The sequence below is a fragment of the Theropithecus gelada genome, chromosome X (assembly GCF_003255815.1).
Source record: "Theropithecus gelada isolate Dixy chromosome X, Tgel_1.0, whole genome shotgun sequence".
NCBI classification, from domain to species: Eukaryota; Metazoa; Chordata; class Mammalia; order Primates; family Cercopithecidae; genus Theropithecus; species Theropithecus gelada.
In genome coordinates this window covers 4,700,614-4,718,408 of record NC_037689.1, presented here as the reverse complement: position 1 = coordinate 4,718,408, position 17,795 = coordinate 4,700,614, and the positions used below count along the sequence as shown (strand labels likewise).

Here is a 17,795-nt window from a genome sequence, read left to right as displayed (position 1 = left end):
GAGTTTTTTTTTTTTTTTTTTTTTTTTTTTTTTTGAGACAGAGTCTCCCTCTGTCACCCAGGCTGGAGTGCAGTGGCACGATGTTGGCTCACTGCAACCTCTGCCTCCTGGGTTCAAGTGATTCTCCCACCTCAGCCTCCCGAGTAGCTGGGATTACAGGAATGTGCCACCATGCCCAGCTAATTTTTGTATTTTTAGTAGAGACAAGGTTTCACTATGTTGTCCAGGCTGGTCTCAAAGTCCTGACCTCAAGTGATCCACCTGTCTCAGCATCCCAAAGTGCTGGGATTAAAGGTGTGAGCCACTGCACCCGGCCTGTACCTGAGTTTTTTAAAAGCAGAATTGCTCAAGCAGAAAAAACAATTAGTGAATTACAAGATAGGCTATTTGAAAATAAACAGTCAGAGGAGACAAAAGAAAAAAAAATAAGAAGCAATGAAGCATGCCTACACGATCTAGAAAATAGCCACAGACGGGCGAATCTAAGAGTTAGTGGCCCTAATGAGGAGATAGAGAAAGAGATAGGGGTAGAAAGTTTATTCGGAGGGATAATAACAGAGAACTTTCCAAACCAAGAGAAAGATATCAATATCCAGATACAAGAAGGTGACAGAACACCAAGCAGATTTTACCCAAAAAAGACTACTTTGAGGAATTTAATAATCAAACTCCCAAAGGTCAAGGATAAAGAAAGGATCCTAAAAGCAGCAAGAGAAGAGAAACAAATAACAGACAATACATCTCCAATATTTCTGTCAGCAGACTTTTCATTGGAAATCTTTAAGGCTGAGAGAGTGTCATTACATATTTAAAACACTGAAGGAATAAACTACTGTTACCCTAGAATAGTATATCTGGAGAAAATATCCCTCAAAAGTGAAAGAGAAATAAAGAATTTCCCAGACAAAAAAGAGCTGAGGGATTTCATCATTGCCAGACCTGTCCTACAAGACATGCTAAAGGGAGTACTTGAATCAGAAAGAAAAGGACATTACTGAGCAATAAATAATCACCTGAAGGTACAAAACTCACTGGTAATAGTAAGTACACAGAAAAACACAAAATATTATAACAATGTAACAGTGGCATATAAACCACTCTCATGGTAAGTAGAAAGATTAAATGATAACCTAATCAAAAGTACTAAGTAAACAACTTTTCAAGACACAGTACAAGAAATTACAAATAGAAACAACAAAGAAATAAAAAGCAAGAGGATGAAGTTAAGGCATAGAATTTTTATTAGTTTTCTTTTTGCTTGTTTGTTAGTGCAAACAGTGTTAAGTTGTTATCAGCTTAAAATAATGGTTAATAAGATAGTATTGACAGGCCTCATGGTAACCTCAAAACAAAAAACATACAAAGGATACACAGAAAATAAAAAAGTAAGAAACTAAATCATATTGCCAAAGAAAATAATCTTGCTAAAAGGAAGACAGGAAGGGAAAAAAGAAGGACGAGCAGACCACAAAACAAAACAAAAAAACAAAATAGGAAAACCAATAACAAAATGGCAAGAATAAATTCTTACTTGTCAATAATAACATCAAATGTAAATGGGCTTACCTCTCCAATCAAAAGACATAGAGTGGCTGAATGGATTAAAAAAATAAGACTCACTGATCTATTGCCTATAAGAAAAACATTTCATCTATAAAGACACACATAGACTACAAATAAAGGGATGGAAGATGGTATTCCATGCCAATGGAAACAAACAAACAAAAAAGATGAGGAGGAGCCATACAGAGACAAAATCTACAAGAAGAGACAAAGAAGGTAACAATATAATGATAAAGGGGTCGATTTAGCAAGAGGATATAACAATTGTGAAAATATATGTACCCAACACTGGAGAACAAAGATATATAAAGTAAATATTATTAGAGCTAAAGGGAGAGATGGGCTCCAACATGACAATCACTAGAGTCCTCAAGACCACACATTCAGCACTGGACATCTTCCAGACAGAAAATCAACAAGGAAACATTGGACTTCATTTGCACTATAGTTCAGAAACCTAATAGATATTTACAGAACATTTCATCCAATGGCTGCAGAATATGCATTCTTTTCTTCAGCACATGATTCATTCTCAAAGATAGACCATATATCAGGTCACAAAGCAAGACTGAAAATTTAAAACAATTCAAATACCATCAAACATCTTCTCTGACTACAATGGAATAACACTAGAAATCAATAACAAAAGGAACTTTGGAAGATATAGAAATACACGGAAATTAAACAACATGCTCCTAAATGAACAGTGGGTCAATGAAGAAATTGAAAAATTTCTTGAAACAGATGACAATGTAAAGACAACATACCAAAACCTATGAGATACAGCAAAAGCAGTTCTCAGAGGGAACTTTATAGCTATAAGTGCCTACCTCAAAGAAGAAGAAAAATGTAAGCAACATAACGATGCATCTTAAGGAACCAGAAAAGCAAGAGCAAACCAAACCCTAAATTAGTAGAAGGAAACAAAAAATAAAGATGAGAATACAAATAAAGAAATTGAAATGAAGAAAACAATATAAAAGATCAAGGAAACAAAAAGGATTTCTTTTGTTTAAAGTTTAACAAAATTGGCAAACCTTTACCCAGACTAGTTAAAAAAAGAGAAGATCCAAATAAATAAAATCGGAGATGAAAAAGTAGACATTACAAAGTGATACTGCAGAAATTCAAAGGATCATTAATGCCTACTATGAGCAATTATATGCCAATAAGTTAGAAAATCTAGAAGAGGCTAGAGAACCCAGGATAAGGCCACACATCTACAACTATCTGATCGTCAACAAACCTGATAAAAACAAGCAATGAGGAAAGGGTTTCCTATTCAGTAAATGGTGGTGGGATAACAGGCAAATCTTTTGCAGAAAAGTGAAACTGGACCCCTTCCTCATACCATATACAAAAATTAACTCAAGATGTTTAAAAACTTAAATGTAAAGCCCCAAACTATAAAAACCCTGGAAGACAATCTAGGCAATACCATTTTGGACACAGGAAAGGGCAAAGATTTCATGATGAAGACGCCAAAAGCAGTTGCAACAAAAGCAAAAATGGACAAGTGGGATCCAATTAAACTAAACAGCTTCTACATAGCAAGGAAAACCATCAACAGAGTGAACAGACATAAGAAAATGTTTGCAAACTATGCATCTGACAAAGGTCTAATATGCAGCATCTATAAGGAACTTAAACAAATTTACAAGAAAAAAAAACAAGCAGCCACATTAAAAAGTAAGAAAAAGCATGAACAGACACTTCTCAAAAGAAGACATACATGCGGCTAACAATCATATGAAAAAAAGCTCAACATCGTTGATCATTAGAGAAACACAAATCAAAACCACAATGAGATACCATCTCACAACCAGTCAGAATGGCTACTATTAAAAAGTCCAAAAGCAACAGATGCAGGCAAGGTTGCAGAGAAAAGGGAATGCTTAAATTCTGTTGGTGAGAGCATAAATTAATTCAACCACTATGGAAGACAGTGTGGCAATTCCTCAAAAACCTAAAATCGGAAATAGCATTTGACCCAGCAATCCCATTACTGGGTATATAATCAAAGGAGTGTAAGTTTTTCTATTATAAAGACACATGCATACGTATGTCCATTGCAGCACTATATACAATAGCAAAGACATGGAATCAACCTAAATGTCCATCAGTGATAGACTGGATAAGAAAATATGGTACATATACACCATGAAATAGTATGCAACCGTTAAAAACAATGAGATTATGTTTTTAACAGGAACAGAGAAGAAGCTGGAGGCCATTAGCCTTAGCAAACTAACACAGGAACAGAAAAACAAATACTGCATGTCCTCAATTATGAGTGGGAACTAAATAATGAGAACACATAGACACATAGAGGGGAACAACACACACTGGGGACTGTCAGAGGGTGGAGTGTGGTAGGAGAGCGAGAATCAGGAAAAATAACTAACGGGATTGGGCGCAGTGGCTCATGTCTGTAATCCCAGCACTTTCAAAACTGGAGGCGGGCAGATCACCTGAGGTCGGGAGTTCGAGATCAGCCTGACCAACACGGAGAAACCCCATCTCCACTAAAAATACAAAATTATCTGGGCATGGTGGCACACGCCTGTAATCCCAGCTACTCAAGAGGCTGAGGCAGGAGAATCGCTTGAACGCAGGAGACCGAGGTTGTGGTGAGCCGAGATTGCGCCATTGCACTCCAGCCTGGGCAACAAGAGTGAAACTCTGTCTCAAAATAATAATAATGATAATAATAATAATAATAAAATAGAAATAACTAATGGGTACTAGGCTTAATACTGGGGTGACAAAATAATCTGTACAACAAACCCCCATGACCCACATTTACCTATATAACAAACCTGTATGTGTACCCCTGAACTTAAAAGTTAAATTAACAAAAAGAAAATCGAGAAGAAATGGACAAATTCCTAGACACATACAACCTAACCATGACTGAAGCATGAAGAAATTCAAACATGAACAGAACAATAACATGCAACAAGATCAAAGCCATGATAAAAAAAAAATCTCCCAGTAAAGAAAGGACCAGGACCTGATGACTTCACCGCTGAATTCTACCAAACAGTTAAAGAAGAACCAATACAAATCCTACTCAAATTATTACTAAAAATAGAGGCGGATGGAATACTTCCAAACTCATTCTACATGGTCGGTATTGCCCAGATACCAAAACCAAAGACACATCAAAAAATGAAAACTATAGGTCAATGACTCTGATGAATATGGATGTGAGTGTCCTCAACAAAATACTAACAAACTGAACTCAATAACACACTCAAAAGATCATCATGACCAAGTGGGATTTATCCCTGGGATGCAAGGATGGGTCAACATATGCAAAGCAATCAATGTGATACATTGTATCAACTGAATGAAGGACAGAAACCATGCGATCATTTCAACTGATGCTGAAAAAGCATTTAATAAAACTCAACATTTCTTCATGACAAAAACCTTCAAAACACTGGGGATAGAAGGAACATACCTCAACATAATAAAAGCCATATATGACAGACCCACAGCTAGTATTATACTGAATGGGGAGAAACTGAAAGCCTTTCCCCTAAGGGCTGGAGCATGATATGGATGCTCACTTTCACCACTGTTATTCAACAAAGTACTGGAAGGCCTACCTAGACCAATCAGACAAGAGAAAGAAATAAAGGGCATCCGAATTGAAAAGGAAAAAGTCAAATTATCCTTGTTTGCAGATCATCTGATCTTATACTTGGAAAACCCTAAAGATCCCACAAAATATATTAGAACTGATAAACAAATGCAGGAAAGTTGCGGGATACAAAATCAACAAAACAAAATCAGTAGCATTTCTAAATGCCAACAGTGAAAAATCTGAAAAAGAAAATTAAAAAGAAACCCCATTTAGAATAGCCACAAACAAAATTAAATACTAGGAATTAACTTGACCAAAGAAGTGAAACATCTCTATAATGAAAAGTATAAAACACTGTTAGAGAAAATCGAAGAGGACACTAAAAAATGGAAAGATGTTCCATATTCATGGATTGGAAGAATCAATATTGCTAAAATGTCCATACTACCCAAAGCAATCTACAGATTCAAAGCAATCCCTATCAAAATCGCAAAGAGATTCTTCACAGACATTGAAAAAACAATCCTAAAATCTAAATGGAACCAGAAAAGACCCAGAATAACCAAAGCTATCCTAAGCCAGAAGAACAAAACTGGAGGAATCACATTATCTGACCTCAAATTATACTGGAGAGCTATAGCAACAAAAACAGACTGGTACTGGGATAGAAACAGACACATAGACCGAGGGAAAGCAATAGAGACCCCAGAAACAAATACACTAACCTATAGTGAACTGATTTTCAACACAGAAGCCAAGAACATACATTGGGGACAGAACAGTCTCTTCAATAAATGGTGCTGGGAAAACTGGATATCCATATGCAGAATAATGAAACTAGACCTCTCTCTCACCATATACAAAAATCAAATCAAAATTGATTAAAGACTTAAATCTCAGACCTCAAACTATGATACTATTGATACTACAAGAAAACCTTGGGAAAACCTCCAGGGCATTGGTTTGGGCAAAAATTTCTTGAATAATACCCAGTAAGCACAAGCAACCACAGTAAAAGCGGACAAATGGGATCACATCAAGTTAAAAAGCTTCCACACTGCAAGGGAAATGATCAACAAAGTGAAGAGACAACCCATAGAATGGGACACAATATTTGCAAACTACCCATTTCACAAGGGATTAATAACCAGAATACATAAGGAGCTCAAACAACTCCATAGGAAAAAAAGTCTAAAAATCTAATCAAAAAAGGGCAAAAGATTTGAACAGGTATTTCTCAAAAGAAGACATACGAATGGCAAACAGACATATGAAAAGGTGCTCAACATCACTGATCATCAGAGAAGTGAAAATCAAAAACTACAATGAGATATCATTTCACCCCAGCTAAAATGGCTTCTATCCCAGAGACAGGCCATAAGAAATGCTGGCGAGGATGTGTAGAAAAGGGACTCCCATACACTGCTGGTGGGAATGTCAATTAGTTCAACCATATGGAGAACAGTTTGGAGGCTTCTCAATAAACTAAAAATTAGAGCTTTATCATACAATCCGGCCATTCCACTTCTGGGTATGTACCCAAAAGAAAGAAAATCAGTGTATCCAAGAGATATCTGTACCCTCCTTTTTGTTACAGTGCTGTTCACAATAGCCAAGAATTGGAAACAACCTAAGTGTCCATCAACAGATGAGAGGATAAAGAAAAGGTGGTACAGATACACAATGGAGTATTATTTAGCTACAAAAAAGAATGAAATTCTGTCATTTGCAACAACATGAATGGAACTGGAGATCATGATGTTACATGAAATAAGTCAGGCACAGAAAGACACATCTCGCATGTTGTCACTCATTAGTGGGATCTAAAAAATAAAAGAGTTGAACTCATGGAGATAGAGAGTAGAAGAGTGGTTACCAGAGACTGGGGGTAGTGGGGTAGTGGGGAGATGGTGAGAAGGCAGGGATGGTTAATGGGTACAAAGAAAAGTGAGAAATAATGGATAAGACTTAGTATTTGATAGCACGACAGGGTGACTATAGTCAATAATAATTTAATTGTACATTTAAAAATAAGTAAAAGAGTATGAATGGATTGTCTGTAACACAGGGACAAATGCTTGAGGGAATGGGTACCCTGTGATGCGATTATTACGGATTGCATGCCTGTACCAAAACATCTCACTTACCCCATAAACATATACATCTACTGTGTACCCTCAAAAATTAAAAGTAACAACTTTACTAAAAAACAAACCCAATGTCTGTATTTTGAGTCTCTTGGGACTGCCTTCCCCACCCATGAACATCACAGCTGAACATGGATGACTTCTGCTATCTTCAAAAGTAGTTTTCCCTGCGATCTGTGACAGTGAACTCTCCTTATTCTCCTACCGCCTCTGTCTGCCCACTCCCTTCGCAGTGCTTCCCAATATTTGTCAGGTCGAAGCATGAAAAGAAAATATTATGCTGGTGCAGCTCAATGGAGTGAACTGCTGGGGACTGGGGCTCGGGGCAGGCTGTGTGCAGTTGATGAGGGTATCCATAGCTGCTGCATTGGGCCGCTTCACCTTCAGGGATTTTCCCTTCTGGCTCCACACATGCTCCCTGGGTGACCTCCCTCTGTCACTTGGCTTCCACCACAGGACCCCTACCAATCAATCCACATCGCTTCTCCCGTCTAGAGCTCCCACAGTTGGCCCTTACCAGTGGGTGCACACTCACTGTTGGACCTGTGCCCCAGGATGTTTCAAGAAACCTCTGATGCATCCTGCCCAAGCAATGAATTCATTGTCCTGCCCCGACGTGGCCCTTTTATGTCTTCCTGGTCAGGGGCACCATCATCCACATGATCACTCTGGAGACAAATCTGAGTGTTGCCTTCAGTCCTTGGGTGGCCCCCATTCCCTGCAGCCAATCAGCCTCCTGTTGCTTTTCTCTGCTGGATACTTCTCCAGGCCACCCTCGTCTTCATCCCTAACTGACAAAGCCCAAGCTCAGGTCTCATTTCTCTCAGGTTTCCCTCTTCTACTGCGACCTCTCCCATCCATGCTGCTTGGAGGCAGTGGCTGAGACCCTGTAAACACGACCTCACAATGTCATTTTCTCTCATGGCTCCCTGCTCACCTACAGGACAAATCCCATGTTCCTTTTGTTGCCCTGCAGGACTCTCCAGCTTTCTATGTGGCTCTTTGGATTTTTCATCTCAAATTTCTGCTCCAGAACGCCAAGCTATTTGCAATTCCCTACACAGGTTTGGTGAGTTTCAGCCTGTTTCTTTTCTTGTGCCGCCCCCACTTTGCTGGAATGCCTTTCCCTCCCACAGGCCCCGTCCCATGGCCCACTTTTATTCATTCCATAACACACAGGTCAGCCTTAGTCGCCTTCAGGGAACCTTCTGGAACTGCCTTTCCTCTTCATTATGGCTTCTATCCTACCTTGTGTGTCATGGGAAGGGCACGTCTACCTTAGTGTCAGTATTGGGTTTTTGTGTCTCACTCAGAAACGATAAGTAGGCTGTGTATGTGATACCCTTCTGGGTTCCCAATGTCGGCCAACACAAGGTATGACACAGATTAGGTGCCCAGTGAGCCCCAGCGGGGTGGATGATCTGATGATGTGCTGGGCTTTGAACAAAGGGCACACTCAAATAGGAAGTAGGAGATGAACTGAGTGTTCCTGGCAGGTGTCAGGAGGGGTAAGAGCTCACAGTGTATGGAAGTTCCTGGTTGTACTGGTCAATGCCTTCCATCTATATTTCAACTGCAAGCAGCTGTGGTGTTGGTAAAGCTTGAGCGAGCAGAGGGGTACCTCCAAGAACTAAACATACCCACATGACAAAACACCAGGTTAAAGGCCCTGCTGCCACCTGCTGGCAAGGTACCCTCAGCTCCTATCCTGGCAGGAGAATAACTTTTATTCCCCCTACACAACAGACTGAGCCACACCTCTCTGCCTCTGCACATGCTGTTCCTTCTCTCTGCATGCCTTTCCCTTCACCTTATTGACCGACTTGCAGATACATCCAATTCATGTTTCCCATGCTTACTTAAATTCCAACTCCTTTAGGATGATGGTCCTGAAACCCCCTCTACTGGCACCCCCACAGAACCCATGACATACTTACACACACACTAGAACATCTGATGACTGTCAAGGCTCTGTGTATCTGGGTGCTTCAGGATGGGGTGATGGCAGAGGGAGATGAGTGGCTGTGTCCGACTCCCTTGTGAGTTGTCAGAGTCAATGAGTACAGGACTGGCCTAGTCCACATATTCATTCAACATATGAATGAATGAATGTTGCACGAGAAGAGGTTTAACGATAGGACACTTTTAGTCCAGGGTAGACAAATGAATTGTTGGTGGAATGGAGTCATCAAGGAGGAGGTGTTTCGGCAGTGTTTCAGGAACACGAGGATGCCGAGCAGTGGAGCAGGGAGGAAGAAGTCATTCTTAGGGCAGCGGCCACCATGAGCAAATGCTCACACAGATGAGAGGCAGGCTCGGGTGTTTTGGAGAAAGGTGTGGTGTGGTGTGGTGTGGGGCAACTGGAGGGTGGTTTGTGTGCTGGGGTTGAGGGTTCTGTGGTGGGAGAGACAGAGTGGGACCAGATGTCTCAGGCTGCCCCACCATCTTTGTGCTCATGCCGGGGCTCTGGGATCAGTGCTCTGTGCTTTCTCATCTGAAAGAGCGTGGGACCTCTGCTCTTTCTTCATGAATGTGGAGGCTCACAGTTGAAGGGCTCCCTGTTTAGGCAGATGGCTTCACTGAAGCAATAAGGATTGTTAAAAGGCGACAGAGAGCAAGGAAGCCCAAGAGAACACAGAAGAGTATAGGAGCTGCAGAATGCATGAGAGCCCATGAACACAGATGCCCAATTAGTGGCCAAGGGTTTACTTTGCAGAAGGACTGTTTTTGAGTAGGCTATGACTTGATTCAGTCAGGGATGGGTCCTTTGGGCACTAGATTCACTGGAGACAGTTCCAGGTCTACAATCCTTTGGGGGATTCGATGTGCCTCTCCAGGTTGAAGCCATGTGTCTTTTCACGTCAGCCTATCCTTGTTTGCTAGCTCTCGCTTATCCCTAGGGAAACTGGAGTGAACAGCTGGAGAGGCCCGAGCATTGCTCAGGCCTGTCTGACTCCAGAGCCCATCCTCTCTCCCCTTTCCCAGGCCCCCTCACCTGCACATCTCCAATGATGTCTTCCATGACCACATCGTACTGAACCAGGAAGTCAGCCATGATGCCTGAGCCAGAGATGGCCGACTGGTCTTGCAATGTCGGGCTGTAGGTGATTCGGACACAGGTCTCTCCCCTCTCGATCCTGGTAGATGGGGGTGAATCCACCTCACCTGTATGGGTGGGGAGGATTGGGACGGCATGGTACGAAGGACTCGCTAGACAGAAGAACCAGTGAAAGGGCAGCACAAGGGGCACTATCTGGGGAGGTACCAAAACTTCTGGTGCCTCCTGCCTACAACATCTTTCCACCTGCCCCAGGCTCCTCTCCCAGTCCCACAGCCAGCTCCTCTCTGCCTCCTCCATCGAGCCCAGCTGGACAGACCCAGCCTGGCCCTCAGCTCCCAGGCCCTGGCAATGTGGCCCTCGCTGGCAACCTCACCCTGCCTCATTTTCCATGCAACCTGGGGCCAAGTCTTTGGAGGCATGGCATGTCCGGAGACCAGCAGCCCACATCTCCTCCCAGAGAGGCAGTGCAGTAAGAGTGTGTCCAGGAGAGAGACAGACAGACACACAGACAAGGTCTAGGTCTCCTCCCATCCCCCCACTGCTGTGGGAAACAGCAGCCTAGCAAGGTTGTCCTCTGGATCTGATTTAATATTTCTTCTTCCCTCTCTTCCTTCTGACTTTGGGCATCACGTGTGTGAACAAGCCTTTTAGAGTCTCATGAAATAATAGATGAATCTCTAGTCCCGGATGTTTGCTGAGCTGGCCACAAGAGCAAGTCCTCTGGAATCCAAGACAAATGTCCATTTAGAAATGTCACTGTGCCTCCTTTTTTCCAGAAAATGGAAACTTGGGAATTCTGCCCCCCCCTTCCTGCTACAGCTGTCAGGAAGCTCAGGGGCACACTGAGCCCCATACTCTCTGAGGCGCCTGCTCACATACATTCCCTTGGCTTCCTTCCTCTCAGAGCTCTTTGTTCTGTTTTCTCCCCCACAGGATTGGTTCTACCCTCTGTTTTAACCTTTAAGGAGAATGGGGGAGGGACCTGCCATTTATAGCTTAGGGCTGAAGAGTGCAGGCTGCAGGAACTCAAATGGCCTGTGGGCCCAGCTCCCCGCTGCTGCTGTGTGTCCCTGGACAAGCGACTCAATCTCTCTAAGCTTCTGGCTCCTCATCTACAGCGCAGGCATGACCACAGCTCCTACTTCATAGGCAGTGCTGTTGGAAATAAATGAGGCCATTCATGTAAAGCGTTTGGAGCCATACCTGCATCTCAGTGAGTGCCACCTAGTCCTAACGGGTACAATGATCATGCAATCTTCTCTTCACCACGTAATTGGGAGGGAGGAATTCTCTCAAAGTCTCACAATGGTCCTGAGCTGTAGATGGCATCTCGTCCATTTTACAGATGGGAAAAGTGAAGTTGAGCAGTGGAGTGACTGGCTTTGATGGTCCCACATCAAGGGAGTGTCAACACTGGGATTTGGATCCAGTCTGTGTCTGTCTGTGTCTGCTACATCCACTGTCCACCCCAGTGCCTCTCTGGGTCAACAGTTGAATGAGTTGGGACCTCCTATGCTAAGCAGCTTTGGAGGGGCGGCCACATGAGCCAGGGATTTCTCTGCGTCTGTCCTCTCATCTCAGATGAGGTGAGCAGGCAAGCTCCGTGATTCTCCAACCTGACTGGACATCAAGGTCGCCTGAGACTAGTTGATGACACAGCTTCCTGGGCCCCACCCCCATGCTACTGAACCAGACCCTGAAGGTTTGGCTCCAGGAATCTGCATTTCTAGAAGCCCATGTTGTGATTCTGATGTAGCCAGTCTGGCCTTCCAAAACCTCTAGGTTATATTTGAAGCAAGTCTCTGAGGCAAGATGCTTCTCTTCCCTTCAGGGCCTGAGATGGTGTCCTCCAGGGAGCCTGCAGTTGCTGTGCGCCCACTGTCCTGCCATTCTCAGTGGGGATCCAGGGAAAAGCATGATTTGGCCAGTGTGGCTTCTACAGCCTTCAGCATGGTTAACACACGATTTAATTTCATTAGCCCACCCAGCAAACCCTCCCTTATCACTGATTTTTTTTTTAGGGAAATCAAGAGTCTGGGAAGTTTGTAATGTGCCAGGTCATACAGCTTGTAAGGACCAGGCCAAGGTTAAAATCCAAATATTTTCACCTTCAAACATGCCCTCTTCTCACTGAATCAGGAAAGAACTTGGCAGTGAGTACGGAGCAGAAGTGGCACTAGAGGGAAACCCAGTGGAATCGGGAAGGTTTTCATTCAGTGAAGGCCAGTCTGATGGGTGACCTATAGTGCTGCCCACATACTTGCATGGGCATTGGTGCGCAGGCGGCTGGTCCTCAGGGGTGGTATGTGCACATAGGAGATGCCTGTCCTTTCTGACACTGTAACCTCTACGCTCAGCCTCTTCACCAACTGGCCGGGCCTCAGGCTCACCACCAGCTGGTAGTGGCCCTGGTGACGCTGAAGCAGTTCCTCATAGGCCAGGGAAAAAGTCACCTCTGTGCCTGCTGCCAGGCTGGTGGAGATGCGGAACTTCTCTGATTCCCGGTCCCTAGGCAGGAAAAGGAGGAGGGTGGGAAGAGAAAGGGATCTTCTGAGGAGTACAGGGGCTGTTAGATGACCTAGATTTGCTCCCCCCAACCCTGGTCCCAGCAGACCTGACGAGGCTTCTGGTTCAACTGAGTCACTGGCCATGGTCCGTCATCCATGCATCCACTTATCAATCTCTCTCTCCCTCCCTCATTCAGCCTCCTAAATATTCTGCTTGCTAAATTATCTCACAGGTGGTCCACCCTCAAGGGAACTTAGTCCATGAAGATCTGAATATAGAACAGACCAACTAGGGTCTAATGATTCATTTTACAAAAGAGTTTTCAATTTACATACAATGCCTCATCCCCTTCAAATAGACCCTCCCACTATCCCTTCCCCTATGCTTTTGAAGGAGCTTGTTTATATGGCAGTAACTCAGTTTGCTGGAGCCAAAGCTAAAGTTTTCGCTCCATGAAACTCTCTTGGAAGCTGGGAGGGAACACTGAAGGAAGACAATACATTTCTGCCTGCTGAATGGAACTCAGGAAACAAAATTCAATTTAGAAAAATCTCACTTGCATATAACCTTCCCGGAAGGTGCCAATTCTTAAATAAGCCACAATCTGCTGACAGTAGAAAAGTGGAAATGGGGAAATAAATTTCCATTTATTGAACACCCACCCTGTTACAGGCTTTGATATTCATTAACTCACATATTCTTCACATGATCCTATGAAGTAGAGGTCATGTCCCCACTCTGCAGAGATGGAGACTGAGGACCAGAGAGAACGTGCATCTCCCCTTATCACACAGCTAAGATTATTAAGTCATGTTTTGGACTGGATGGGGCCTTACCTGATGCCTACGTGAGCAGCTGTCTTTCCTTGCTGATGGGCTTCTTCATAGATTTTCTTTGCCTGGTGCTTCTCTTTGACTTCTGCAATGTAGACTTTATTGTTGATGGTCCTAATGGGGCAGGAAAGAGGAGGGACAGCAGAGACAGAGAAAATAAAGAGTTGGTCAGAGGCAGAGAAAGAGACACATGAGGTAGAAAGAGGAGGAGGATAGAGACAGGGAAAGAGAAAGAACAACACAGTGCCAAAAAGCCCCAGTGTGAGTGGCAAGAAGAGAAGAAGAGGAGAGGGAGATACAGAGTGAAGTAGTTATCATTATCTCCATTTGTCATATGGGGAAATAGAGGCCACACAGCCTATGGTGGATCTGGTATTAGAGTTTTGTGTTTCCCAAAGTGTTGAATAAATCCTACCTTTTGGCACACAACATAATTTTAGGTATGATATAATCGAATATTTTTGTTATAATTGTTATGCATTTACAGTAATGTTTATTAAAATACAACTAGCACATTAAACCCATGATCTCATAGATATTATTGCTCAGAATAAGACTAACTCAGATCGTCTCAGAAAGTATAACTGTTGAAAAAATATATTGGGTAAATAATATGGCCATATTAATATAAAAATATATTAAGTAAATACTATGGGTGGTAAAAGTGGTAAAAATTGTGAAAGAAGTGTGCAAATTGTTGCAAAGGCTTCAGGGTCTGACTAGGGAGGAGGACTTGTCCTCAGGGAGCTCAGAGACTGATGAGTTACAAGCAGACTTGCTTACCCCCATTTTCCTCATTTCTCTAAGGAAGGTAATAAAGGGAAAAGAAGCTCAAAGAAGGGAGAGAACATTTTTGGCCAAGTCTTCAGGAAAGGGTCCTAGAGAAGGTGGCCTTGAAGCTAGGCCTGAAAGACGGGGAGGATATGGATAAATAATCTTCACTGGCCATGCCTTCTCAGTTTCCTCTGTTGGCTCGTTCTCTTCCTAACCTCTAAACCTTTGGAACACTCCAAGGCTCTGCTGTCAACCTTTTATCTTCTCCCCTCCCTCCCTCTCCCCTTCTGTCCTCTATTCTTTCTACATTGGCTCTCTAGGAGATGTCATTTAGCACCATGGCCTTAAATACCATTTATATACAGATGACTCCCAAATCTGTATCTCCAGTGTGGACTTGTGCCCTGAACTCCAGACCCATACATGCAATTTCTTACTTGACATCTCCACTAGAATGTTCCATAGACACCTCAAGCTGAACATATCCAAAACTGAGCTCCTGATAACTCTCCCCTCCAAAATCTGCTCCTCCTCTGGTATCTTTGTTTCAGGACATAGTTGCTCAGCTAAAAATCTTAGAGTCATGTTGGATTCTCCTCTTTGTTTCACAATCCACATCCAATCCATCAGAGATTTTCAACTCCATCTTTAGAAGACATCCACAATCTGTCTGACTTCTTACCACTTTATTTGCTGCTGTACCCCTGGTGCCTGGAATATGGCTTGGAACAGAGAGGTGCTCAACAATTATTTGTGGAGTGGACATCCTGGACAGACAGCAAGAAAACACAGAAAGTGTTTCAGGGGACAGCAAGTAGTTAAATTTGGCTGGAGTGGAGGGGCAGGAAAGGGAAGTATGGAGAGAAAGTTGGAGTGGTTGAGTGGGCCTAGAGAATAGGGGGCTTTGAACACAAGACTCAATGAGCTCATACAGCAGCAAAGACTTTTTGCCATGGAGAATGGAGAGTCTTGGACAAATCTTGAAAAGGGGAGAGATGGCTCAGAGCTGGCCTTTGAGGAGTGATAGTTGGGTGTCCTAGAGAAAGTTAGTGCAACTCTGTAGGAGGCGAGTACAACGGTTTCCATTTTATAAGTGGAGTAACTGAGGCACAGGTATCAGTAAAGTTGCTTGACCAAGGCAGCAGCTTCCAGAAACACTGGGGGAGGATAGGCAGGTGGCAGAAGAGACCACTCAGGGAAGAAGTGTTTCTAGGCAACTGAAACAGAGTATTGCTGTGGCTGGGCTAGTGTGGGGGGTGGGCCGAGCTGGCACCTTCCCAAGGTCTCCTGGGGTGTGAGGGGGGTAGGGTGGAGCTGGTCTGGCAGCAGGACACTGGGGCCTCTGTGTGTGTGCTGCCTCCAGCCAGCATACTTTCCACAGAGTCTGCCCAAGAACATTTCCTCCAGCCTGCTTTGCTTAATTTTTTTAAAAAATTCTTTTGGTGTTTTTTTCAATTGAAGCAAAAATCGAAATTCTGCCTGACTACTTGGCTGTTACATCATTTGACTGCCAGCTTCTCTGGTTAGACCCCCATACTCCAGACCCATGCCTGCTCTTTTCAGTCCTCGATTCGCCTGGGTCCCAACATGCAATGATCTTGGTCCCTTCAAATCTTACCCATATGGAAATCCTGCTTTCAGGGAGCCCTCCTTGACTGCCTCAGCACTTCTCCCCCAAACTCCCTGACTCTGACTCCATACCAGTTCCCTCCTCTAACCCAATCCTTCTCCAGGGGAAGTGCTGGGAGGTTCTTGATGGCACAGCCTAGGCCCACCCTAGGGCTGCATTTGAGGTTGTACAGATTATTGATGGCACAAGAACCTCCTCCCAACTAACAGGGACAAGCGGGGCTGAACAAGGGCGGATATTCTGCTTGTGCTGGGCTCACTAATCTGGTAAATCTGATAGTCCCTCTACCCAAATCCAGGGGCCTTTTTGTAATTCACACTAAAGTGTGATACTGGCTAATGAGGCCCCACTAAGCTTTCTCTTTATCTGCTCCAGCTCCCTTGTTTATCACCTCAACAGGGTACTATCATCTACCAGGTCTAATAAGCTGAAAAAAGGTAAACACCATCTATATTTACTTACTCTCCACTACAGTCAGGTTGTTTCTCCCTCGATGGTCTCTCACATCCACTACCACTGTCCTGCTCCCACCTTCAGCATCCCCTACGTGGATTCTGCCTCTGTTCGCCTACTCAGCTCTTGGCCACCTAGCTGGCCCCTCCAGTCCACTACCACTTCACAATCACCTCTCCTTGCTTAAAACCTTGCCATGTTTCCTTATGGCCCACGCTTATTTCTAAAGAGGGGTGCACATGTCCCAGGGGATGCTGGAGACAAATCGAGAGGGAGTGGGAAAATAATATTCACACTCTATTTTAGGGCTTTTTCCTCATCTTTTAGGGATTAATATTTTATATGCTTCATAATATACCTAATATATTTTCTCAGCAGAATATTTATATAATGCATAAATGAATAAGTATATATGTTTTGGGAGTATATGATCAAGTTTTTCCTGATAGGTGTGCAAACACATAAGATGGTTTGGAGACCATTAAGTGAGACCCAAGTAGGTGTTCTAACATTGGAAGTCCTCCACAGCCTAGTCTTTCTCTGTCTCTTACATCTCATTTTTTTACCACTCTTCTACCTCTTGTCTGTCCCTGACAGTACAGCGACACGGAAGTACTTGCAGTTCCCCTAATTGAGGGAACATTTATGCCTTTATTCCTTTTTCCTGGATTCCTCCAGTCCTGCCCTCACCCTGGTTGCCTGGTGAAGATGTCCTATTTCAAGCCTCAGTTTAGGTGTTATCTCTCTGAGGTTTTTTCCACCAGCCTGGGAATAGGAAACGCACCATTGTCTTCTGATCCACTTCACCATTCTAACCATTCCACATTCAGACTTCTTTTTCTCCCCAGCATACTTTATTAAAGCAATCTACTCACTGCTCCCCAACCCAACGCTCTTTTTTAGAGACAGTCTCACTCTGTCACCCAGGCTGGAGTACAGATATCAAAGTGCACTGCAGCCTCAACCTCCCATGTTCAAGCAATCCTCCTGCCTCAGCCTTCTGAGTAGCTGAGACTATAGGCATGCGCCACCATGCCCTGCTAATTTTTTTTTTTTTTTCTAGAGATGGGTTCTCGCTATATTGCCCAGGGTAGTCTTGAACTCCTGGCTTCAAGCAATCCTCCCACTTCAGCCTCCCGAAGCTCTGGGATTACAAGTGTGAGTCACTGTGCTGGGCCAGTTTCCTTTTTAATATCCCCCCTTAAACTGTGAACTCTTTGAGACTAGGGACTAT

General features: G+C 43.5%; 1 protein-coding gene across 1 annotated transcript in view; it reads right to left on the bottom strand.

The window, feature by feature from the left end:
* ITIH6 (inter-alpha-trypsin inhibitor heavy chain family member 6) overlaps nucleotides 1–17,795 on the bottom strand; it is a 46,653-nt gene that overhangs the window by 26,840 nt on the left and 2,018 nt on the right. The window contains exons 3-5 of the mRNA XM_025373227.1: nucleotides 13,708–13,818; nucleotides 12,624–12,871; nucleotides 10,298–10,467 (exon numbers count right to left, since the gene is read on the bottom strand). Coding sequence (XP_025229012.1) covers nucleotides 10,298–10,467; nucleotides 12,624–12,871; nucleotides 13,708–13,818 — 529 coding nt within the window. The remainder of the gene's footprint in view (nucleotides 1–10,297; nucleotides 10,468–12,623; nucleotides 12,872–13,707; nucleotides 13,819–17,795) is intronic.